The sequence below is a fragment of the Tauraco erythrolophus genome, chromosome 2, assembly GCF_009769465.1.
Source record: "Tauraco erythrolophus isolate bTauEry1 chromosome 2, bTauEry1.pri, whole genome shotgun sequence".
In the NCBI taxonomy this organism is placed as follows: Eukaryota; Metazoa; Chordata; class Aves; order Musophagiformes; family Musophagidae; genus Tauraco; species Tauraco erythrolophus.
The window spans coordinates 32,987,330-33,010,100 of NC_141466.1; the positions used below are offsets into that span (position 1 = coordinate 32,987,330).

The window sequence follows — 22,771 nt, forward strand, 5'->3', positions numbered from 1 at the left end:
TATGTTGTCGGCTTTCTCGTCACTCTTACAGAGCAAGAGGTTTCTCAACAGTGTGTCAGAAATTATAATTTCTTTTCAACACTGTACCAGCCCAGGTTAATGGAGAAATATTCTAATTTACAAACTACTAACATGTTTGAGATCGCCTGACTGCTGTATTTTTCTAGTTGTCTTTTCCTGTGAGGCATACTTCCAGCATGACAGTGGATGTCAGGCATTAGTAATAACTTACTTGCTATCCAAACTGAATTCCAGTATATTCTCTGTGGGGGTGTGTTTATCTATCGTTTCTAGTTACAGGAGTGCTGGATAGGTCTCATAGATAAACAGTTTGACGACAAAGGTATTTACTAAAGACTGAAAGTTCCCAGTTAGAAGTTGTATTTAGGACCGACTTCAGCAGACACCTCCAAGATATCCTAAATAAAACTGCTGAGAAGCTGTAAGAAAGGAGTACAACTGCTACCTGCTGCTTAACCCCTCCTTTTACAAAGATGAATAACAGTCCAGGTTCCACAGGATCAGGCACTTCAGAAGCAGTTTTAAAACAGTCATGGGCAGCAGTTCTGGACACCAGCAGGAGCAGGAGAGTGCTGTTGGTTACTCTGGGAAGCCTGTTGCAGAAGCCAAAGCCTGTGCTTGTTAATACCCCTGCAGATGCATAGTGTGTGAAACTTCTGGTGTGTACACGTTGAGGTTGAGCCACTCTTGGATATAGCACTTTCAAATTGCATTATTAATTTAGCGTAGATATATGATTTTTAAAAAAGTAAACCATAGTTAAATGACTAGAAATCACTGTAAGCTTGGAACAGGATTAGAAAAACATTTATCCTTGCCTATTCTTCCAGTACTACAACAGCAAGATGTACCCTTTGTTTTTTCTTGCTTTTCCACTGTTCTGTGCCTGGAAGAATGGCTGCTACCAAATCATGTGTCTACTTCCATGTTTATAAAATGGCAAAGAGCTTGATGCTTTTAGTTTCTAGAGATTTAACTGATGGTAAAATCACTTAACATGTGATGTTAAGAAGTGGAGTTGCCTTCATCCTCCAATGTGAAAATAATTTTACTTTTGCAGTATCCAGACTTCCATGACTCGATCTTTTCTTTTAAAGAGAATGTATTTTGTTGCTCCAATACTATACGTCTCCAGTGGATTGTATATTAGATGAATACTGACTTTTTCTGGAACACTTCAGGATGAAGCAAGGTTTTATTATTTACAATAGCAGAAATCCTCTAGTTCTCAATAAAAATCTCTAAACACAGTCAGCAGTGAAGGTGGTTTTGCAGTGCCTTTAAGACATCCACAGGCCAGACCCTTTTAAGATCCTAGAGTCCATATTGAACTTCCATCTCTCTACTACAGAGGGGTTTTTTTGTTTGTTTTTTCCTAAAGCCTCTGCTGTAAGTGCTGTCCCATACTAACGTTCTTTGTTACTTTAAGACTATATACAGTGCAAGAAGCAGTAATTTTTTGGGCAGACACTGTTGATCTCTAGCTTACACCTAGTAAGTAGATATTTGACCTTTGGGGTCTGCTAGTGATAGTTGTCAAGGTCACCTTAACTTTTTGCAGCTTGCCTATTCTTAGTTGCTTTACTTGGTTGCTTATGGTGAGCTGTGTTAGGGAAAGGTACAGGAGTGGTGATCTCAGGAAAAAGAATGTAAAGAGTCTGCAGGGAGTGACTGGGTAGGGAAAGGAAGCTGAAAGCTGCAGGAACAAGGCAGCCAAGTTGAAGGAAGAAGCAGAAGAGGAGACTTTGCTGGAATGACTGTGACTGTTACCCCCTTGCACTGTATCACTGGTACATGGGCTGGTAGGAGCCTCCGTGCTGCCTATAACTGGGCTTTGTCTTTAAGAGGAAAACCAGCTCTACATTATGTTTTCATCTCTAACATGGTCTTGGAAAGCAGATGAGAAATGCAGGATTGATCCAGCATAGCTTTTTTTTAAGAATTCTGTCTGATTAATGAGCAAGCTTTCAGTTACCTGGGCCAACTTAAAGAATTCCTTATCTTGTCTCTACGATAAACAGGAGGAGGCTGTTTTCAAAATGCAGCCAGAATCATTCCCAAGAGGGAGAAATGCAAAGGTGGAAGAAAGGTGAAATATCTTGTATCTTGAGTTATAGTCTGTTGTGTGATTACAGTGTAAGCGGTGCAGGTAGCAAGTCATGGCAGACACTGCATTTGTCAGTTATCAGGCATTCAAATGATGTGAATCGTAAGCAGGTAGGAGAACTATCATTTTCCATTTGAAGAAACTAAAAGCAAAGTGATCGAGGCCTTTTGGCACTTGAGGGCTAGTGTGTGTCCCTTATGCTGGAACATGCTAGTATAACAAACTAGTGCTTACTTCAAAAAACGAACAACAAAAAGCCCATAATTCTTATGATTCTTTCCTAGCACTGAGCCTACTAGAATATTTCTTGTTAACTCAGATCAGCTTCTCCATGTCAGAAAGTGATGATGGGTGACAACAACAAAAAAATAAATCTTTTCATCAGTATGCTTTAGTTGTATGATCTTTCCTATACTTGTGACATTCCATAGGGTTGTTTCACATGTTGTGTAATTCATTAAATGGTTATAAGTCAGCTATATCATCATGCATGAGTAACTTTTATCATGTATTGATGCCATGGCATCAAATAAAGCCTGAATTTATGGAATTTAACAGACCACTCTTCAGGAACACTTATTTTACTGCAGACAAGATGTATTGAAGTACTACTTCAGTGTTTCAGAATTTAAAAATGCCCTTGTTTGCACATCGTTTCAATAAGAACTATATTTTTTTTAACAATTTAAGTGTTATGCACTACGTAATACCTATTGCTCCTAATAGATGCTCCATGCAGAGCGAAATTGCAAAGGTTTCAGCAACATCTCTTCAAGTTTCCGGGCTGTCTGTAAACCCAAGTGAGGATCATGTGATACTTGATTCTTGAAGTCAAAAGCTAGATTCACTTTTGAAGCAGAAGATGCACAAATGTAAGCAAGTGGCATAAATTGAGTAAATAGAGTAACTGCTTTAGAGGGAGAAGATCTTTTACAGTGCTGGATATGCAAATGTAGGGTTACTATGCCAATGAGGGGAAACAGGAAAGAAAATAAACAGTCCAATTTTGTTTAACTAAATTGGATATAAATACAATACTTGTATCTGTTTCTACATGTCATGCTAGATTTCAGCAGAGGGCATCTGGGCAGGTACAGCAGAGCCTTTTGAAAGGCTTCAAAGAACTTGGTAAGCATTAACTTAAAAAAACCCAGACAAACCCTTGATTTGGACTGTGAATTATAGGGTCACCTGTTCAGTTTGGCTTGTCTGTATGCTCAGATAGGTTTCTTGAACATCCCAGAGTAACTAATATTTAAAGTTCTTAATATGGTGGGGTTTTTTTAGATTCCATATGAACTTTGGTGTTTATGCCACCTGCTATTTAACCCAAGTATGATGCTAAAGAAAATAACAATGTTTGGCAACAACCTTATTCAGAAGTGGCAATAAATCATAAAGCTGGTGCCAAGCTAACTATTCCCTTTCCTCTATGGGCTGTAAGGAATTTGTGCCCGCCCAAATTTCTACGGCTGTTGCAAGTGGAACTTTAGTAATCTACATCTGGCAGGAATAGGTGTTACTCTGAGGCTGAACTAATCCCAATATAGGACTGATGACTAACTCTATGCATTCTGAAGTCTTGCTTTATATGAAATCTGGAGTCTGCCCTTTCATGCTGGGAAGCAATTGTAAGTAGTGTTGACCAAGATCTGTGCTGTTGGCCTACAAGCTTGTGTGGATAGAAATGTGCTCTTTTGAAGGAGCCTGGGGTGCCCCTTCATCTGAAAGCTGGCCCTGTAGAGCAAAACCCAATGCATATAACCATACGCGTAGCGTATTCTTAAGTAGTAAGTTTTAAAACTCTTCAGTCCAGTTCTGTGTTGAATTTCTTCTATGTGGTGTATGCCAGTGTCTGGTATACATAAAATACTGTGGTGTTTGACTAATTATGACTTTTTTACTTGGACAACTGCCATCCAGTTTTGTTGTTGAACTTTTTTACGTGAAAAATAGAATTATATTCAAAATGGCTTATTAGCAGGCCTTTTTTTGCTACTAACTCATTTTAATTCTATTGTACCAGTCTAATTGCTTTCATCTCTTCTGTTGAAGTTTCAATGCATGTTCTTTTGAGCTCTTTAGATTAACTGGCACAAACTTGTTTTTAAAATGGTTGTTTTCATTTTAAAATTGACACTGAAGTTAAAGCATGTGAGGCTTTTTCTGGTACTAGTTTGACAGTGCAATTGCAGTGTTTCCCAACAGATTATTTTTTTTAACCTGCTAACTTTGTAGAAAAGAAAAATGGCCTTTATGAGCATCTTGAAGTATTTAATCTTAATTGTGCAATCTTTTTGTGAAGAAAATGCTTGCCTATGAGGATAGTCCAAATGGCACTGTCCATTAGGACTACTTCATGGAATTAAGAGCTACAGATGGTGGTTTAAGCCTAGGAATAATGCTGTAAAAGTTCAGTGGCTGAAATTTAAACATACCACTTAGCAAGTGGCAAACACAAAAAAAAAATAGAGAAAACTCATGAGCAAGTCATTCCAAAACCCCAAACCAGTAGTTTTCCCTGGCTTGACTAATTGGCCTAGAGTGATCCTAAAAGGAGAGACAAAGTACAGCTGGCCACTAGTTAAGCTGAACGTTCTTGATCTGTCAGAAGCAAACTGAGTAAATATAACCTATGCATCAGGTTATGGGTTCAGAAAGATCCGATTGGAATACTGTTATGAAACATGTAAGTTCAGTTTCTCAGATGTTGCATGACTGACTTGGCTTAAAAGCTAGAAACGGTAGATGCAGATCTCTGCCAATGTGATTGGATTGTTATTCATAACAGTGCTTAAGTTTGCAAAGCACTATGCAAGTAAATTCCGTTTCAGATTAATCACATACATTATGGGCTTTGAGCATGCAAGTTTTTAATATCTTTATTAACACCAACTTACTGCCATACCTCTGCTCTTTCTTTCATTAATTAGTTTTGGGTAGTACATGAGCATGCTGCTCTGAACCCTTATACAATGAGAATTAACACCTTTATTTGCACTCACTGTACTTCCTGCAGGCAACTCAAAGTTCCATTTTCAAACCCTGTCTAGAGCCTGCTCGTGTTGGGTTGGGGGAGACAAAGCGTTTTGCGCTGCATGACTTGTCTTGCTGTCAGTGTAACAACATTCATGTTGTATAAGGGGATCTACCTGTGCAATTTAACTTGGTTCTTTTACTGTATTTTTTTCTTCTCTTTATCCTTTTTCCTTTTAATTTCTGTTCTTAAACTGCACCCAAGATGCCTTTGCAGCTTCTCCTGGGGAAGCCCCTGCAGCAGCTGAAGGGGCAGCAGCACCAGCTACCCCAACCCCTGTAGCAGCAGCTCTTGATGCATGTTCAGGAAATGGTGGGTGTTATGTCATCAGATAGTTTCTTGTTTTGCTGGGGTTTTGTTTTTGTTTAAACTACATGGCAGTGTGTTTTTCTGAAATTTTCATAGTGTTTGCAATTGGTCAAAACAAACCTTAGACTGAAGAGCATGCTAAAGAAAACTGCCTGTTTTCGAGTCCCAGTAACTTTGTGCTTATTTGGTAGCACTAATAAACAATTCTGGCAGTGCTGAGTTTCATAAGCAGTAACCTGCTAAACTGGATATGCTTTTTGTCATATTTCTGTCTTGGTTTTGGCCTTGTCAAACAGCCTTTGAAAGTTTTGCCCTTTAGTAACTAGACTGCTCAGCCTTTCAGATGGTCTTTATTTTGGAAAAACATAAGTAACATGTCTGGATAAGTAGACCAGATGTTAGAGGGACCTCCTCTGCGCGCGTGCGTGTATTTGCAGTATGTGCATTGCCTGTAGTTGCTTTGTTCTTGACTGCCTCCCTCACCGATCCTAAGTATGCGTACACATATATTTCCCCTCTCCTTTTTACAAGACCCCTTTGCCCCATCCGAAGGTAGTGCAGAGGCTGCTCCTGAGCTGGACCTCTTTGCTATGAAGCCAACAGAGACTGCTGTTCCTGTAGTTACCCCTACAACTAGTGCAGCCACTCCAGTTCCTGCAACAACTCCTTCTCCAGCTGCTGCTGTTGCTGCTGCTGCTACTGCTACTACGGCTACCGCCACTACCACTACCGCCACCACTTCTGCTACCGCCACCACCTCCGCTCCTCCTGCTCTAGATATCTTTGGCGGTAATTTTGTTTTTAACTCTTTGATTCTGGTGGATTGATCTGTCAGAAGGACAGAACAAACAGATCGTTGTTGCATGCATGCTGTGTGCTAGGCTTTCAAACCAGAGAGCCTGTTAATTCCAAATATGATGTGCAAAACTTGAAAGTTCTGCTTTCAGTCCTGCCTTTCAAAAATGAGTTAAAGACATGTTATGTTCTTGGCCTTAGATTTATTTGAGTCTGTTCCTGATGTACCTGCAGCACCTAAACCAGATGCTACTCCTAGCATAGATCTCTTTGGTACAGGTAAAGAGAGAATTCTTCCAATACTCTGCTACTTTGATGCTGTGTAATAGTGTAAACTGACTTGAATGATGCTTACTTCTTGGTTTTTCTTTTTTTCATTTCTGGAAGATGCTTTTTCATCTCCACCACATGGAGCTTCTCCTGTGCCTGAAAGTTCTCTCACTGCTGATCTCTTATCCGGTGAGTTCTTGTCTTCACAGGCCATCCTACAGACTTAATGGATTTTGTTTTTTCTTAAGAGTTAAAAAAAAACCAACAACCAACCAGACTTAATGCCAATTTACGTCTTTAAGCTTAAATACCAAGTTGTGAATTTGTTGACACTTTGGTCACAAGATTAGCAGCTGCTGAAGATGCAAACTATGAAGTGGGTGACACTGAAGTTGAGTAAGTAATGGAGTCATTGAGAGAGTAAATCCTCCTCTAAGCATAAGAACATTCTTAATAAAAAGTGCTTTCTTTGAAGTACTGTGGTTTTCAGTTGCTGTGTGAGAAATGTAACACTTTCTGTTTGCAGTTCTGAAGACTGTTACCTGAATTTACCGACCCTGTGGTTCTAACTGGTGGACCCCATGTGGCTTTGAAATATTTAGCTATCATTGTTGCCTTGCTGATACTAAATATTATTTATCCTATGCTTACTGCAGTGGATGCATTTGCAGCCCCCTCTCCTCTACCCACTGCCTCTCCAGCAAAGGTGGATTCTTCAGGTGTGATTGACCTATTTGGTGGTGGGTATTTTTCTTTCCTCACCACTTCAGAGTTGAATCACTTCATTTTAATTACCTTTGCACTTGGCTAAATCTGCAGTTTCCCCTTCTCACAGCTTTTCTATGTAGCATCATGACTAACACCAGCATGTCCAGTTCTTTGTGTTGCACAGTAACGAACTGCAAATAAGTTGTTGGTGTGGCCATTCTGTTGTCATGACACTTGCCATTCTGTCTTCAGTCAACGCATGTATGGCTCTTCCTCACAGATCTAGTAGAAGTCTGTTTTGTGCTTTTTTTCGTCTTTGCAACTCTGTATGGTCATGTTGTTTTCTCTCTGTTCTGTTTCTCAAAGCAGCTGAAGTTTTGAGGGTGACTTGTCTCAAACTGGGTATCTGAATCACAGGATCTTTGGATTTGACAAGGTGGAAATTGGGATGAGCACAACCAACTCTAGGAGTGTTGTAGAACAGAAATGTTGCTTAGTAGTGGTGAATTTTCAAACGTTAGTGAAATACTTCTCTAAAAAGATTTAAAGTGAGTCAGTAGGTTCTGGCTGGAAGTACTCCAGTCTCTCATCCAATGCCTTCATCTCCAAAGGGCTTAACCCTTTTGTCTAGAATGCTGTGCTTTGTACGGGTTCTCTGAGAAGAGGCCCAACTAAAAGAAAAGAGATTTCTTTCAAGGTCTGGTTTGTTGCATCTCCTTTTTTCCACCTGAGCTTGTGTCCATGATACTGCTCTGCAATAAAGATGGCAAAGCACTTTCATTTTCTTCTGACGAATGAAGTGGTTGTCCTTTTTGTCTTCTTTTGTTTGCAATAAGTGATGAATTGATGCATTTAATATTGAACTCTTGAACCTTTTCTTGATGCTTTCTGGAATTCCCTTTAGATGCTTTTGGAAGTAGTGCTCCTGAACCCCAGCCCGCAACCCAGGCTGCTTCTAGTTCCTCAGCTTCTGCAGACCTACTTGCTGGTAATAAAGAACTTCTAAAAACTTGTTATTTTAAGGCAAAACTAAGAAATGGTCTTTGAAATCTTTTATGTTCCTTAGGTGTAAGTGGACTTTTGCAGTGGAATATAATTCGTGTGCACAAGATTTTTTGAGTACTTTAGACATATTAAATTAAAACTACAGTGATTTATAATGGATGCACTATACCAAAGTACAAGTTAACTTTCTAGATGGTCATCTTCCCATGCTCTGTGTTTTCATACCTCCTACTCAAGCCTTATTTTTCTGTACTGTTCACTGAGCGGGAGTGTATATGTAAAGTTTCTTTGGCTGACTGTAGCAGTACTTAAGCAGTATTGCAGACTGTGCTTCTTGTTCCTTACTGTTAATTCATCTTCATTTCTTGGTTAATTGAGGCAGGTTACACATTAAGTGTTAGGAACGTGAATGAATGACTTGGTAGCAGTCTTGCATTTAGCCAAGGAGAGTGGGGTGATGAGAGAGCACTTTTCTGAGCACAAGGGCATAGAAGTGATAGACACCCTCTCCTTAAACTGAGTGAGATGAGGTCTCTGCTAGTGCTGAATGTGGCATCACTGTCAACTATTTCAAAGGTTGAGTAACTGTATCGGTATAGTCTGCATCCTACAGTTAAGCAGCTTCTGCCAAATTCTGTTTGTACCATTCTCCAAAATTCATGCTGTACCATGTATTTTAGTGGCTATAGTGATTGTGCTGAGCAGTTGTGACTCCTCCCCATCCCAGTTTGAAGTTTGTATGGAATGAGATCCCAGTGTGTCTGCCTCAGGTTTAAAGGAAATTAATGCACTTCTGATTTGAGGAAGACTTGTCTTAGTTTCCCCCATGTTTTTGAAAGGTGAATTTGTCAGTAGAATCAGGTGGTAGGTTATCCTTCATGAACTTCAATGATTGTTAGCTTCATGTTGTACCTTTGTGGTTTTAATTCTGAGCTGGAGTGATAGTCTGCCCTTTATGTAACTGCTGACTACTCTAGGTTTGGTGAGTCCTGACATCAGTTGCTGTCTGTGTGTCTGCAGGTCTCTCATGCCAATTTACACTACATCAGAAGTCCAGCTCTGTGTTTTTCCTTTATATGCTTGTGAGAAGTCCTCTGTGCTGTGAGGAACATAAATCATAGAATCATAGAATGGCATAGGCTGGAAGGGGCCTCAGAGATCATTTAATCCAACCTCCCTGTCATGGGCAGGGACGCCTCTCAACTAGACCAGGCTACTCAAGGCTCCGTCCAACCTGGCCTTAAATGCATGCTAAAGCTTTAGTACAGGCAACTTCAGAATTTTAAGGTAGAAGACCACCTTTTATTTTAATACTCCTTCAGTAGATCTTTGTATAGTTAGCCTATGAATAGCCTAAGGCTGGAGATTAGGCTTTAGCTAGTAGACTTGGAAACATACTGGTCATTTGCAGTTGTGTGCATTATCAGGGAACTGGGAGCAAAGATGATGTTGGGCAGAAGATAATTCTGCTTATGCAAATATTACAATACAAAATATTTTATGTCCTTATCTGTAACTAAGCTTAAATTCCAATAGGAATAATGCTCCAGATGGCTTAAACTTCAGCAGTGTGCTCTCTGAATCTGATGAGTCACATAAAATCAAAACCTAAATTCTAAAAGGAATGTTATGAGTCTAAATACTCAAGCAGACCTGAAGCAGTTGGGGTGAATAGATGATTTTTTTAAATTTTATTTTATTTTTGCATTGAATATACAGTCAAAAGGGCTCTGAGTAGATTTGAATCTTTTTTTTTTTCTGACAGATATAGAGAGTCTGTAAACATCGCAGCATATTGCTAAGCATTTGTTCACTGTAGATAATAGCAGATGCATAGCCTGCAGTGTAATCCAGTTTTAAATTTAAGATTATCCAGAATTCATATGGTGGTTGAAGGCTTGTCCTTCATGGTTTATAAGCGTTTGGTTGTACAAAGTGTTTATATGCAAAATGTTATGAGTATACTTACTATGCGTCATTGTCTTACGTGTTCTGCTGTCAAATAAGTTTCTGGTCTATTCTTGGCTCACTTAGAAAATATAGTAGAATTTTTTTCATGCTATTCTAAGCCTGTCAGCAGACAAGACTAGAACTATGCTGATAAATACCACAGTGTAGCAATTTTCACTTCTAGATCTTTCTATCCAATTAAACTGTGTGCATGTGTATTCCAGTGCATACTTTACTAGCATGTTCTTATGGGAAATCTTACTCAAATGTGTAAGTAAAAGCAACCTTAAAATCGGGCGGTTGGGGATGTCCAGGCAGCGCATCTCTAACTTGGTTGCTGCTGTTTCTGTGGGCTCCCTCTGGGACTTGTGCAAGCCCTAGACAACTAGGAACTTAATCTGTTAAAGCGTTTTTATGTCCCCTCTGCCTAATGTCACTGTCAAATTGCACAAGAGGCGAAAAGCTATGGAATGAAGACCAATGGTCATGCAAACTTCACCTGAAGCTGGGGAGAACTCTCTTCTGTAGTTGGAGAAACAGACACTTTGTGAGGCTTTGCAAAAACTTGCATAGCTTTCTGAACAGAATCTTATAAATGGATATCATGCCATGCCCTGCTACCAAGCTCCTTGTTTTCACTGAGGAAATGGAAAGGATGTAGCTGAGCACAGGGTCTTTAGGTGGTTCCAGTGCTATAGGAATTAGTCAGCTGTCTTTGTCATCGCTGTGTCTTGTCAACCTGATTATGCTCTGATTCTTTGGAAATTAGTACTTGTTTGCAGATAGTTGAATGCATGGAGCTTTGCCTTGGGACATGTGATGAACCGGGAGACAGTTCATAGGTAAGGATCAGAGGACAGGCCAGCGCTGGTGATGTTATAGTAGGTGTCTTCTACAGACCGCCTGATCAAGAAGAGGCAGTAAAGGAAGCCTTTTTTAGGCAGCTGGAGGAAGCCTCACTATCACAGGCTTTGGCACTCATGGGCAACTTTAACCATCACAGTATGTGCTAGAAGGGCAATGTGCCTGGTGCTGGTCATCCAGGGGACTTCTGGAAGGTATTAGAGAATCTCTTGATTGGGGTGATTACGATGTACCAGAGCAAGTTCAGTGGAGAGCCACCAAGATGGTGACTGGTACACATGATATATGAGGAGAGACTGAGAACTGTGTCCATTCAGCCTTAAGAAGAGAAGGGAAAAGGGGAGGCCTTGTAGGTGTCTAAGCTACCTCACTGGAGGATATAGAGAAGACTAGCCAGGTGGTTCCTGGAGGTGCACAGTGATAGAAAAAAGGCAATGTGGGTGGGAAATTCCAGTTAAATACTGGATTTTTTTTTTAATTTTTACAATGAGGGTGGTCAGATATGACAACAGACTGCCCAGAAAGGCAGTGAAATCTCTCCTTTTGCAGGTGTTAAGGCAAATCTCTGGGCAACCTGATTTGATTAGACTGACTTTGAGCAGGGTGTTGGGCTGGCTGACCTCCAGCCTCCAACTTATACTACCCGTGACAAACCTGCTTCAAGAACAGACCTTGGAGAGCTGAGGGCAGATCTTTGATCCCAAGGCATTTGTCCAGATTGAGAGCTAGCATCTGTGAGCATGTGACTCACTGTAGAGTAGGATTTGGGTGATAAGGGCTTGTTGGTGCCAGAACCCTGAAGTTGGCCTAAGAAACACAGGGAAGCTCACGCAGGGTTTTGAAATGCTCTTTCCTTTGGCTTGCTGAAAGCAGGCAGCACTGCTTCCTGCTCCTGGTTCCAGTCAGTGCCCGTGGTCGGTAGCATCTGAAGGGACTTGTTTGAGTTGCAATCTAAGCGTTTTTGGTCACTGCCTGTAATCTGGCAAGCTTCAGCTGAAGGATGTAATTTCTGAGATGTTTCTAATCAGGTTATGTTCTCCTGGACCTGTAGTGCATGGTCAGGTTTGCTGTCCTCTCCCAGCTGTGTCTGGGGCCAATGTATTTGTTCCTATAGGCCAAGCATTCCACAACTAAAGCCTGTCTGCTGGTGGTACAGCAAGTTTCTGACCTGGTGCCCAGGGCTTGGTGGTGGCACACCACTCTCATTTCCCTGTTGAGTGTTTTGGTTTGAATACAGTTAGCTACTGCTAACTCACTTCTCTTCTAAAACATGCATCTGCTTGACCTGTAAATAAGTCTGATGCTTGCATTGAGTGTGCATGTATACATTTTTCCTGTTCTTTCAACATTCAAGTGTTTGGTGTTTAGTCTTACTTTGTCCTCTGAAAAAGCAAAGTTTTTGGGAAAAGCATCTGAAATCTCCCTGTAACATTTGATATGATTGATGCTCACAATTTGAGCACAAGTTCTTTATGTTGAGCTCTAGCCTGTCTTGTAGTTAAATGTCTGGCAGATGCTTGATTTCATAGCTGGGAAATGTGCCGTTGTCACTGTTTGTAAGATGTCTGCATAATGTGCTGTAATGGATATACCCTGAGACCACAAACAGTTTGTATAAAAATGTGGTTAGAAAATCTTCAGTTTTTTCTTTATTTCCCCATTTTTAAAAGCTGACTTCCCTGCTGAACTGGTAACTAAAGAAAGCTGAAGAAAGAGAGGAAGAGATTAATTAGTTGACGGCTTAAACAAGAGCAGTACAAACTGTCTCAGTAAAAAGACAGAAAGTAGTGATAAGGGTTTAATGTAAATAGGTGATCTCTTCTAAATTGATAAGTTATATTTGGTACTTAATTTCAACAGTGTGACTGTTGGAGTAGCATGTTTAATGTTTTGGATTTCACCAGCATGAAAAGATCTGTTTTTACTGTGGATGGACTTAAAATGGTCTCTACAAAGTGGAGAAAATAAGCTAAAGGAGAAATTTCAAATCGGTGAATGTTCAAGTTTCTGTCCACAGACAGCAATGATTAGCTGGACAAATAAGGACAGTAGACTGAGAGAGGATGTTCCCTGAAAAGAAATTAAAGGCAGTGGTAGAGCACTGGCTCGTTATTGTCTTGTGCTCAGCTGTGGCAAAATAACGTGCTTCCTACTCCTAGATAGGAGGAAAAAGTACAGCCTGCAGGTTGTGCAGAGTACACTTCCTGCTGTATTTGCATAGTTGTGCCTGGAGCACTAAGCTCAGATCTGATCCTTTCTATGAAAGGGCAGCTGGGGAGAAAAGGCTGAAAGATTGAAGATGGAGAATAGAGGTCTCAGACATCACTGTCAAGAAGAGATTGAATAAGAGGAATGGCTTGTAAACTAAAGAGGATTGAGAAGGTGTCATATGTCTGTTCTAGTTTTGACAGAGTCTTTGCATATTTAATCAGTTTCCAGAGTCTGTAGATAATACAAATAAGCTTAAATTGCAAGGGAGCTCAAGTTATATAGTGGGCAAGGGACGGATTTTAAGAATAGTCAAGCATGGGAGTACATTACTTGTAGGCTAGAGAATCTCCATGGGTAGGGCTTATTTATATAAATACAGGATTTATAATGTATATATTTACCTTAATCATGGAGATTCTTCAGCTTTCAAGAAGTTCTCTTGTGGATGCTGTTGATCCTGCTTTCTCCTGGGAGTGGGGCAGGGTGGGCAGCAGCTTGAAGACATCTTGATAAGGGAGATCAGAATGTTTTAAGATGGCGAGAGAGGCTAAACTGGTTTAGTAAAACACTGCCTTCTGAACTGAGATTCTAAAGTAATTGATGAGTGATCATATACTTTTTTCAAGTTAGTCCTCTGTTTCTCTTTTTTTGAACTAATTGTTGTTTGTTGCATTCTGCCTGTGAGATTACTTACCTAGAACTATAGTGTGTAGGACTAGAGGAATTGTGTTCTCTACTCCTTGGGTCTACCTCTGCAGAAATTAAATAAGAAACATCAAAGTTATTATTGGTGACTCTCACAAAAGCTTAAATTCCCTGGGTCATATCTGGCATACCAAGGATGCTTGTGTAATACAGTGTTATTTATAATGGTCTAGTAAGAATTGTCTCTATCATTCTGCCTTCTGTAAAATGAGCTTTTGTTAAATGCAGCCCAACAAGACTGACTAATGTCCACACCTCTCGTGGCTTTTTCAAGGCTTTGGAGGTTCTTTTATTGCTCCCTCTCCATCACCATCTCCAGTCACTCCAGCTCAAACCAGCTTACTACAGCCTAACTTTGATGCAGCTTTTGGGACAACAGCTCCAACAACTGGCAGTTCGTTTGATGCATCAGGTGAGCCACAGAGTTTCTTCCTGTGAGTTTTCTAATGTGTTTTACATGTTAGGTGAGTTAATGATACCATATTTAGGCTCCAAGTCAAAGCAATGTCAGTGATATCCTTGTTCCTTCTCTGCTGGAAGAATTCAGGGTGGTGTTTAGGCTGGTGTGTGCCTAAGAGCTCTCTGTACCCATTTTTTATTCTACCATGTTAGTAAAAAACAAACTAGTGTGAACATCACCTTTGCATGTGCTTGATAGCATGAATGAGGAAATACTTAAGGAGAACACTGTTCTGTAAATGAAGTATATAGACAAGTTGTCTTGCTGCTGCTGAAGCTGTTCTTGAGCTTGCATGGCACCTGAAGGTACACAAAACGGAGACTGAGGTCATGTTCTTTGCTTGACTATAAGCTTAAACTTTCATCACTGCTATCATTTTGTTTGTATCTCTTCCATTCTATATTTTCCATGCTGGGTCCTTGCTACAAACTTAAAATTGGTGAGTTCTGCAACTGTACAAGAAAAAAAGGTTGAAGTAGTACTGCTGCTTGGTTATTTGGTTGCTTGCCAGTGCACATGCTACCCCTTTCTGTTGACTTAACATTAGCATGTACCTCAAATACAGATCAGAAGATAGAATGCTGGCATGAGGTTTACCAGATGGTTTGACTTCAAGGGATCTAAAAGAATGAACTTCTGAGTTAGATGACTGGACTAAGGAGGCTTGCTCTGTCAGTATGGATGGTTCTAATTCCTTCTGATCTCATAAGGTGTTAGGTTTTCCTGACACCCTGCTGCTTGCAAGTGGATAGTGAATAGTAACATCTTGAGACTTTCAATCCCACTGCTGTAAGATGTCAAGGTGTAAGACTGCCTGTGCCACAGTAATTCTGACGGGTATTTGCTGCAAGATGTTCATTTTAAAAGCCTTTAAATTAATATCTCCTGACAAATGTATGTGCATCTGACATCTCTCTAAAGATGGATGTAAGAAAAAGTATCCTGTGGAAGTGATGCTGTATGTGTGTAGATTCAACTCTCCAATTAAAGTCCTTTTAGACATGTCCTGTCATATCAGTTCTCATTGATATAACTGTTTCAGGATTACTGTATATTCAATGTCTAGTAAAATGAAATGCATGCCCTTGTTGGCATTACTTTTAATGTCAAACTGTGTTTTGGTAGGACTTGTGACGTGGTTGACTGTGCTATAACTGTTGGAGCAACAGCAAAGTGGCAGGTGGTGTATTTCTTACCAGAGCTGCTGTTTCTAACCCACTTTCCCTTCACTTCCAGTGTTTGATGGCCTAGGTGATCTTCTTATGCCAACCATGGTTCCTTCTGGTCAATCTATAGCACCTTCAGCCACGGCGACAGTCCCTGCTTCAGCAGCAAGCAAAGGCCTCGGAAGTGATCTTGATTCGTCTCTTGCAAACTTAGTAGGCAGTAAGTGACAAATTTCAGTTTTAAGTAGTGTAACATACAACTATGTTACTCTTATGTGCAGCCAAATACTTGTCTATTTTAGCTTGCTTCTTTCAGCGTCCTCCTGTTTCCCTGGGGAGATGAGGGAAGCTATAGGCAGGAATGAGGCCTGATTCACATAGCTGATAACCTGGGATTATAATTAGTCCCTTTTTGTGCCCAGGATCTGAGTCAAATAATGGGATCTGTTTCGTAGGTATGATTTGTACCATGTGAACGTCCCAGGTACATTCAGGGGCACATCAGACTGTTAATGAATGTGCCCCTGTGTAATAACAGATGGAAAGGTGAAAATCATAGAATCATAGAATGGCATAGGCTGGAAGGGACCTTAGAGATCATCTAATCCAACCTCCGTGTTATGGGCAGGGGCGCCTCAATGGTGAAAATGGTCCAAAGCATCTATTAACGCTGTGTAACTTAAGCAGAAAATCTGGTGGACACAAATAACTGACCTTTTGCTTAACAAGAATATGAATAGCAGTGGGATGAAGTGTACACAACAGCCAAGAAAAGACCTTCTCTTAGTCAGTGAACTTTTGAAAACATGTTCTTGAAATGCTAAACAAAAAAGCGTTCCCTTTCCTATAGTAAAAGGGCTTGAGCCTTTATAACTAGAGATCAGTAGCCCAATCCCCCCCCAAAAAACTAACAGAAGCCCACCCAGACTTGAGTGTAATAGTGCTGAAGTTGTACTTCGGAGGGTTGTATAAATAGAGCATTCTGTTATTATATGTAAACACATCACAGCAAAAATATAACTGATCTTATGATGAATATTCTTCTGTTAGGTGTGGGGGGAAACTACCATGCTTAGGAGTCAGCAGAGCTCTTAATCACTTGAAACCTCTTCTGCAAGTCATTTTGTATATCTGAGTTTGGGGGAGAAAATAACCAAACTTAGCAATTTGTGACTTATGTGACTTGTACTGGTCATGTGAATCGAGTACTTTTTAAAACTTGGCTTAAAACTTCTTCCAAAGAGTAATTAAGGAAACTACTTGGAGTTCCCATGTATGTATATACATATATTCCCATGTATAGAGCAGATAAAACAGCGCAAAACTTCCAGATAACATTCAGGTTTATGTCTATGTGAAAAACAGCTTTTTATTTCAGTACGTATAGTGAGGAACAGAAACTAGTGGTGTCATTAATGGGAAACAGTTTTGATGCTCTTAAATAACTTAGCGTTTTGTAGGCATAAATATATTGTTACTTTGGCTTGCTTATGCAGCAAAAATGGCTTCCTCATGCATCAGACATCTGCAGGGTGCCTCAGACGTTTGTCCTGAAGGAAGAAGGGGTAGATGTGGCCAGTATTCTGATGCTGTCTAAATCAAGACGGCCAAAACTCTATTACTCTTTATAAGGCCATGTGCAATGAAGTGCGAGCTCTTACTTTGATATGCTTTAATTTACTGAACACATGACTTTTTTCCTTTTTTCTTACAATTTTCAGATCTTGGAATTTCTGGTACCACTTCAAAAAAGTAAGTTCAACTTTGAAAACTTTTTTTTTTAAACAACTCTGCTGTATAGTCTTATCTATTTCAGTGTTTATTAAGAATCAATGAATTGGTGATGTGCCTCCTCCTCCTGCCCAAAAATCAGTTCAGAAAAATCCTGGAAAAAGTATTCTGTTCTGTGCAGGTTCACTGAATAATTAAGGGTAAATGTTCCTGATGATAGCTTTTAAACTTGCTGGCTTTAATCGGAGTCTTTGAAATCTTTTTCTGTGAATTACTGTCCTTATATTGGATAGCTGATTTCCAAACAACTTAAAATGAAGGAATAGTCCAAATAATAAATTGTATAGCTCTCTTCTATCGAGGCTAATATGTAATAGTTTTGTTATCTTTTTACAGACGCTGGGTGTGCTTATCGTGTAGGCATTGGAATATTGTAAAATAGAAAAGAAGTTCATTCCATACAGTGAAAAGCTTCTTTTTGCAAGAAGACATATTTACAGCACTGCATTTATTTTTAAATGGATTTTCTTAATCTAACCAATTGCTTACTTCTGTGCTGACTGTTCCTCTGTATGCAAGACCAGTTTATGATGTGTGTACTTCAAAATGCGTTGTGCCTCAGTGGAGATGAGAGGAGGGATATGTATAAACACATGCGGTTTATCCCCAAAACTTCACTTCCTTCAATCTGTTTCATTCAAATGGTGCATCTTACTCCAGATAGAGTGACCTCTAACAAAACCTGGTTTTGCAACAGCCTTTTTATTCAATGAATGATTTGTTTCTCTTGTATCTATCAACTTTTTTCAGAACTGAATGCTTTCCTCCTTGAGCTGTCTGAGCAAGATATCCAGCAATGAAATGACCTTTCAAAGACTTCTAGCAGGCAGCTCTACTGCCTGGCCCCAGTAGAATAGGCAGTAGCAGTCCCTCTTCCTACTTTGCAAGGGTATATGCAATAATATGTTACCTTCAGTCAATACTAAGTAAAACTTCTCTTTAATTCTCACCACAAAGGCCATAACCATGTAACTGACCTCAGTATAGAGTGTACTGGTGTCTACTGCTAACAACCCTTGAAACTGTGTAGCACTAAAAGTGTATTGTATCTTTCTGTTAATAACTTAAACTGCATAAACCATAAACTAATGTAGCTGCAAGCCTAATGTTAATGTATACTGCAATTTGTTTTAATTTTCACTGTATGTAAATAATAGCTCTGTCTCTCCCCCTCTCTATTAGGGGAGACCTTCAGTGGAATGCTGGAGAGAAAAAGTTAACAGGAGGAGCCAACTGGCAGCCAAAAGTAGCACCTGCAACATGGTCAACTGGTGGTGTCCCAAGTGGTCCATTGGTAGGTGGTTAATCCATCAATACCACTGGTATTGAAGCCTCAATATTTTATGAGACTATACAAGCATACATGTAGGCACTGCTCCTGTCTACTTCAGCTAAAGAGTTTGTTTCTATATAAATAATATGAATGTTTCAAGTCACATTTTTAAGACCAGATTTACAGCTGGCATAAATAAATCATTGAGTTCAGGTCCATGAAAATACACTTGCTTATGTATCAAGATGTTACTCTACAGATACACCTAATACTTGTGGACATTTCCGAGTGTGAGGTTAGCCTTACAGGTCTTGCCAGCTCCTGGCCCAGGTCGATTACCTGAAAGACAATGGTATTGATCTAAAGTTGAAGTACTGGGAGGAGAGAAAATAAATAGGTTTTTCTCAAGCTTTCCTGAATGAAGTGGATCGATCAGGTGATTGATGCTAGATTAGAAGTGAGTGGCTTGTTTAGCAGAGTAAAGCAGTCTATTGGAAAAGTTAAGATTGCCCTGTAAAATGTATCAGAAGGCACTAACGTCGAGAGAAGAGGATTGCATTGAGCTAAGAATTTAAATTTTGGCATAAGAGCAACTTGATGATGAGTAAACTACAAGAATAATCTGAAGAGGGGTCATACCTCATCTCATCAAAGTTGCACAGGGCATAAAACAGCCTCCAGATGTTAATGTGACTCCAAGCGTATTCCAGCTTGTTTTTTAACATTATGGAAGATGCAACTAATACATTCAGTGAAGTACTAAGTTTAGGGAATTCTTGTAACATCAACTTTTTTTCTTAATAGAAAGGCTGGGCAATACTGTACAGTGTAAGTGAATTTTTTTGTTCTCTTATTGTACTTACTTACTAAATACAAAGATACTAACAGCACTTCACCTGCACTACAGTTATTAGCTCTGCCTTAAAACTATCTAGAAGCTACCTAATATGGCTTTTCTTAGGCTGTCTCTCAAGCAGATAATTCTCAGGTAATCTGTTGAGTATGGTAGTAGTGATTAACCATTTCTGTGCTGTAAGCTTGAAAATAATGGCTTTAAATTGTCTTTGCTTTACTTGGATGTGAACTACCTGATGACTTGTTCTACCTGAAATTTCTAACCTGTGTAACATCAGCCTGATCTTCTAGTGGTTTTACCATCTGATAAGTAACTAGTCTTTTTGGAAAGCTAGGTGGTTTTGATAGCATTTCATGAATTGTGGGTGCTATATATATTTCCTCAAAATCATGCACTTAGGTATTTTTTGAAACCAAAGAAAACCAGATCTGCAGGAATTATAAACGTGGAGACCAAAATGAAGATTTCTTTTACTTCATGGTTGAACCACTTAAGTTTTGGTCACTTCTTCCCTTCCTTGTGACCTTTCACCTTCTGGATTAGAATCAGCAGAATTTCATAAAAGCCCATTCCCTCGAGTGACTCTAGCGCTTTGAGGCAAAAGCAGATTCAGTTTGTGTGACCGTTTTCTTGGCATCTGCCTCGCTGAATTTTGAGCTGCAATGTGTTCCTGTGGCTGCAGTCAGATCACTGCATCTGGTGTCATTGATCAGTGTCTTTCTATTCCTTGCTTTCCATACCTGAGTGTCCAGATGTTGGTTTTAGTTGGAGAACAGCTGTGCTGCTAGCACAGTACAGCTTTTAATTGAAATGCTGAAAGTTTCAGACTGGAAAAGAGATTCATAATTATTAGCCAGAAGCTGTAGGGTGTTTACTGATCTGGAACAGGTTATCTTGACTTGTTTCTAGTTTCCTAAAAAACTGGTATGTTTTAATCTGGAAGCAAGGATCAACCAAGGGCACTAAATGCAGTGTTCACAGAAGTGGACTGTGCAGTCAATAATTCCAACATATCTCCAGAGACACACTGCCCTTTGAACTGAAAGTGTGCTAGCTGCTCTCCAGGTGCAGTAGGATATAACTGACTCAAGGAAGGTGATAAGGATGTGGAGGCTCAGGCATGACCCTACAGCTTCTGTAATAGCTTGTGAAATTGTGGCGATATACAATAGCAGTAATGAGATTCGTAAAAATCCTACTACCATTTTAAAATCCCTTCCTTGAATGCTTCCTGCCTCTCTTCAGAGTTGTTAATAATTTGGATTTTATATGCTTCTGTGAAAAGAAGAGACTTGGATGCTTTCAAGGCCATAAGGAGACTCTGTGCATGGGAAGTTACAGACAAGAGAACCGAAAGGGATGATGTGTAAGTTGTGCTAGATAAGTGGGGTGGCCTTCTTCAAAGATGCTGTTGTGCTCTATATCCAGTCAGACTACTAAACTAATAGTTCTCTCTTCCTGAATCCTGGTGAAAGGCGACCTTTTTTCTTGTGTTTTTGAATGAAAATCATACAAGTTAAGCATACAAAGGAAAAGTATTACAAGATAAATTAAACTGTTCTTAGGAAAGTATGTACTCGTGATTGTGGCTTAAGAGTGTGAACTTTAACTTAAATGAATCTCACTGCATAAAAATACTATTTATTGTTTTTTTAATTGGAAACTAATCATAGCAGTTATTTCCCTTAGCTTTACAATCTGCTTAAGCTTTTACTAAAATACAGTGCTACAAGTGCTATAGCGTGTTGGCTATCAGTTCTGAAATTGGGATGCTTCCTTATACTATGTAGGAGGAGGAAAGTACATACTTTCTTGGGACTATTTTGAGTTGTATTAAGTAAATGGACTCCATTCATGAAGAGAATGGAGTCTGTCACCCTTGCGTTCTTATGAAAAAGCAGGCTGAGCATCAGCATAAGATTCATTCAACTTTCTCATTCTTTGAAGCAACGTGGTTTTGAGGTTAGATATTATCTGCTACATAACAGTCCTGCTTTCTAGAACAACTTTGAGAATGCGTGAGACTCTGTTTGATTTCCAGATAGCTGGTGTTACAGACATTCTTGCATTTTTTTAATGTTTTAAAAATTTTTTAGACGGGAGCTGTGCCTCCAGCAAGTGCTGTTCCTGCCACAGGAGGTACTCCACCTGTCCCACAGCCAGGAGCAGCATTTGGGATGGTGAGTCTCTTCTGTTATGCTGCTCTCCTTTCTTCAGCCATAATCCTACTCACACTGCATTAATTTACAGCCCCCAGCAGGCACAGGTGTACCAATGATGCCCCAGCAGCCAGTTATGTACGGGCAGCCTATGATGAGGCCACCGTTTGGAGCTGCCGCTGGCCCTGGTGTACAGGTAAGTGTACTCCATAATGAAAAGGGTTGTATGGAACTTGAAAAACTGACACTTTCTGAGGAATAATTGATGATTTTTATAGTTACCAGTGGAGGAACAAAGTATAATATAGTCACGTCTCTAGCACGCTTCAGACTGTTGTTTACACTGCCAATGTAGAACAATTTGTACTTAAATGCCAGTCGCTGGGATTTTCAGACGTACTCTGCTTATTCTACACCTTGATGTTTAATGTCTAACAATTACTTAGCTTCTGTCTGGGTTGATGATCCTAACACCATTCTGTCTTACAGGGAGAGAATGATTTGAAGCAGTGCTAATTAGAATATGCAGTGTCTATAGCCTTAGCCATTAAACCAGCCAAACATTGTTAATCCTGTAGTAAGGATGGAGTCTACACAATGCTTGAGCAGAATGGCAGCACACCGAATTTTCAGAAAAATGAGAATGTTGTATGCTTGCAGTGTGCTTGTGTGGGAACCAGCGATACCTACCTAATGCTTGTGTATCCTTGTCTGCTTTGTTTTTTTTCTGCCTTCCTGGCTGCTGTCTGTTAGCTTTCTCCAAGCCCAACTCCTGCTACTCAGAGTCCCAAGAAACCTCCAACAAAGGACCCATTAGCGGATCTTAACATCAAGGATTTCTTGTAAATGATAAGGTATTCTGTGACTGCCTGCCTAAGCATGTTATGCTGTGGTACCTGTCTGGCACACAGATGTTGATTAGGCTGGTAGATTGAATATGACTGATGGAATTGTATTCAGAGATAGGTAGAAACATGTACTGATAATGTGGTGGTTTAAACAGAAAACTGAATTCTCTGTCCACACTTAATTTTAGCCTGAAAGCTTGGCTTTTGGCTACCTTTTTTAGCCCAAAGTGACTGCC

The 22,771-nt window shown here is 39.8% G+C and overlaps 1 protein-coding gene across 27 annotated transcripts in view; it reads left to right on the top strand.

The window, feature by feature from the left end:
- SNAP91 (synaptosome associated protein 91) overlaps positions 1-22,533 on the top strand; it is a 65,716-nt gene extending 43,183 nt beyond the window's left edge. For 4 of the 27 annotated variants that reach the window (XM_009985036.2, XM_086608223.1, XM_086608221.1 and 1 more), the window contains 13 exons: positions 5,370-5,477; positions 6,006-6,263; positions 6,471-6,548; positions 6,657-6,728; positions 7,196-7,279; positions 8,152-8,235; positions 14,257-14,394; positions 15,679-15,828; positions 17,330-17,360; positions 18,582-18,693; positions 21,625-21,708; positions 21,779-21,883; positions 22,441-22,533. In XM_009985036.2, coding sequence (XP_009983338.2) covers positions 5,370-5,477; positions 6,006-6,263; positions 6,471-6,548; positions 6,657-6,728; positions 7,196-7,279; positions 8,152-8,235; positions 14,257-14,394; positions 15,679-15,828; positions 17,330-17,360; positions 18,582-18,693; positions 21,625-21,708; positions 21,779-21,883; positions 22,441-22,533 — 1,397 coding nt within the window. Of the gene's footprint in view, positions 1-5,369; positions 5,478-6,005; positions 6,264-6,470; positions 6,549-6,656; positions 6,729-7,195; positions 7,280-8,151; positions 8,236-14,256; positions 14,407-15,678; positions 15,829-17,329; positions 17,361-18,581; positions 18,694-19,476; positions 19,501-21,624; positions 21,709-21,778; positions 21,884-22,440 lie in introns of all 27 variants that reach the window. The other 23 variants (XM_086608228.1, XM_086608225.1, XM_086608232.1 and 20 more) reach the window with 16 other exon arrangements.
- Positions 22,534-22,771: the final 238 nt, after the last annotated feature.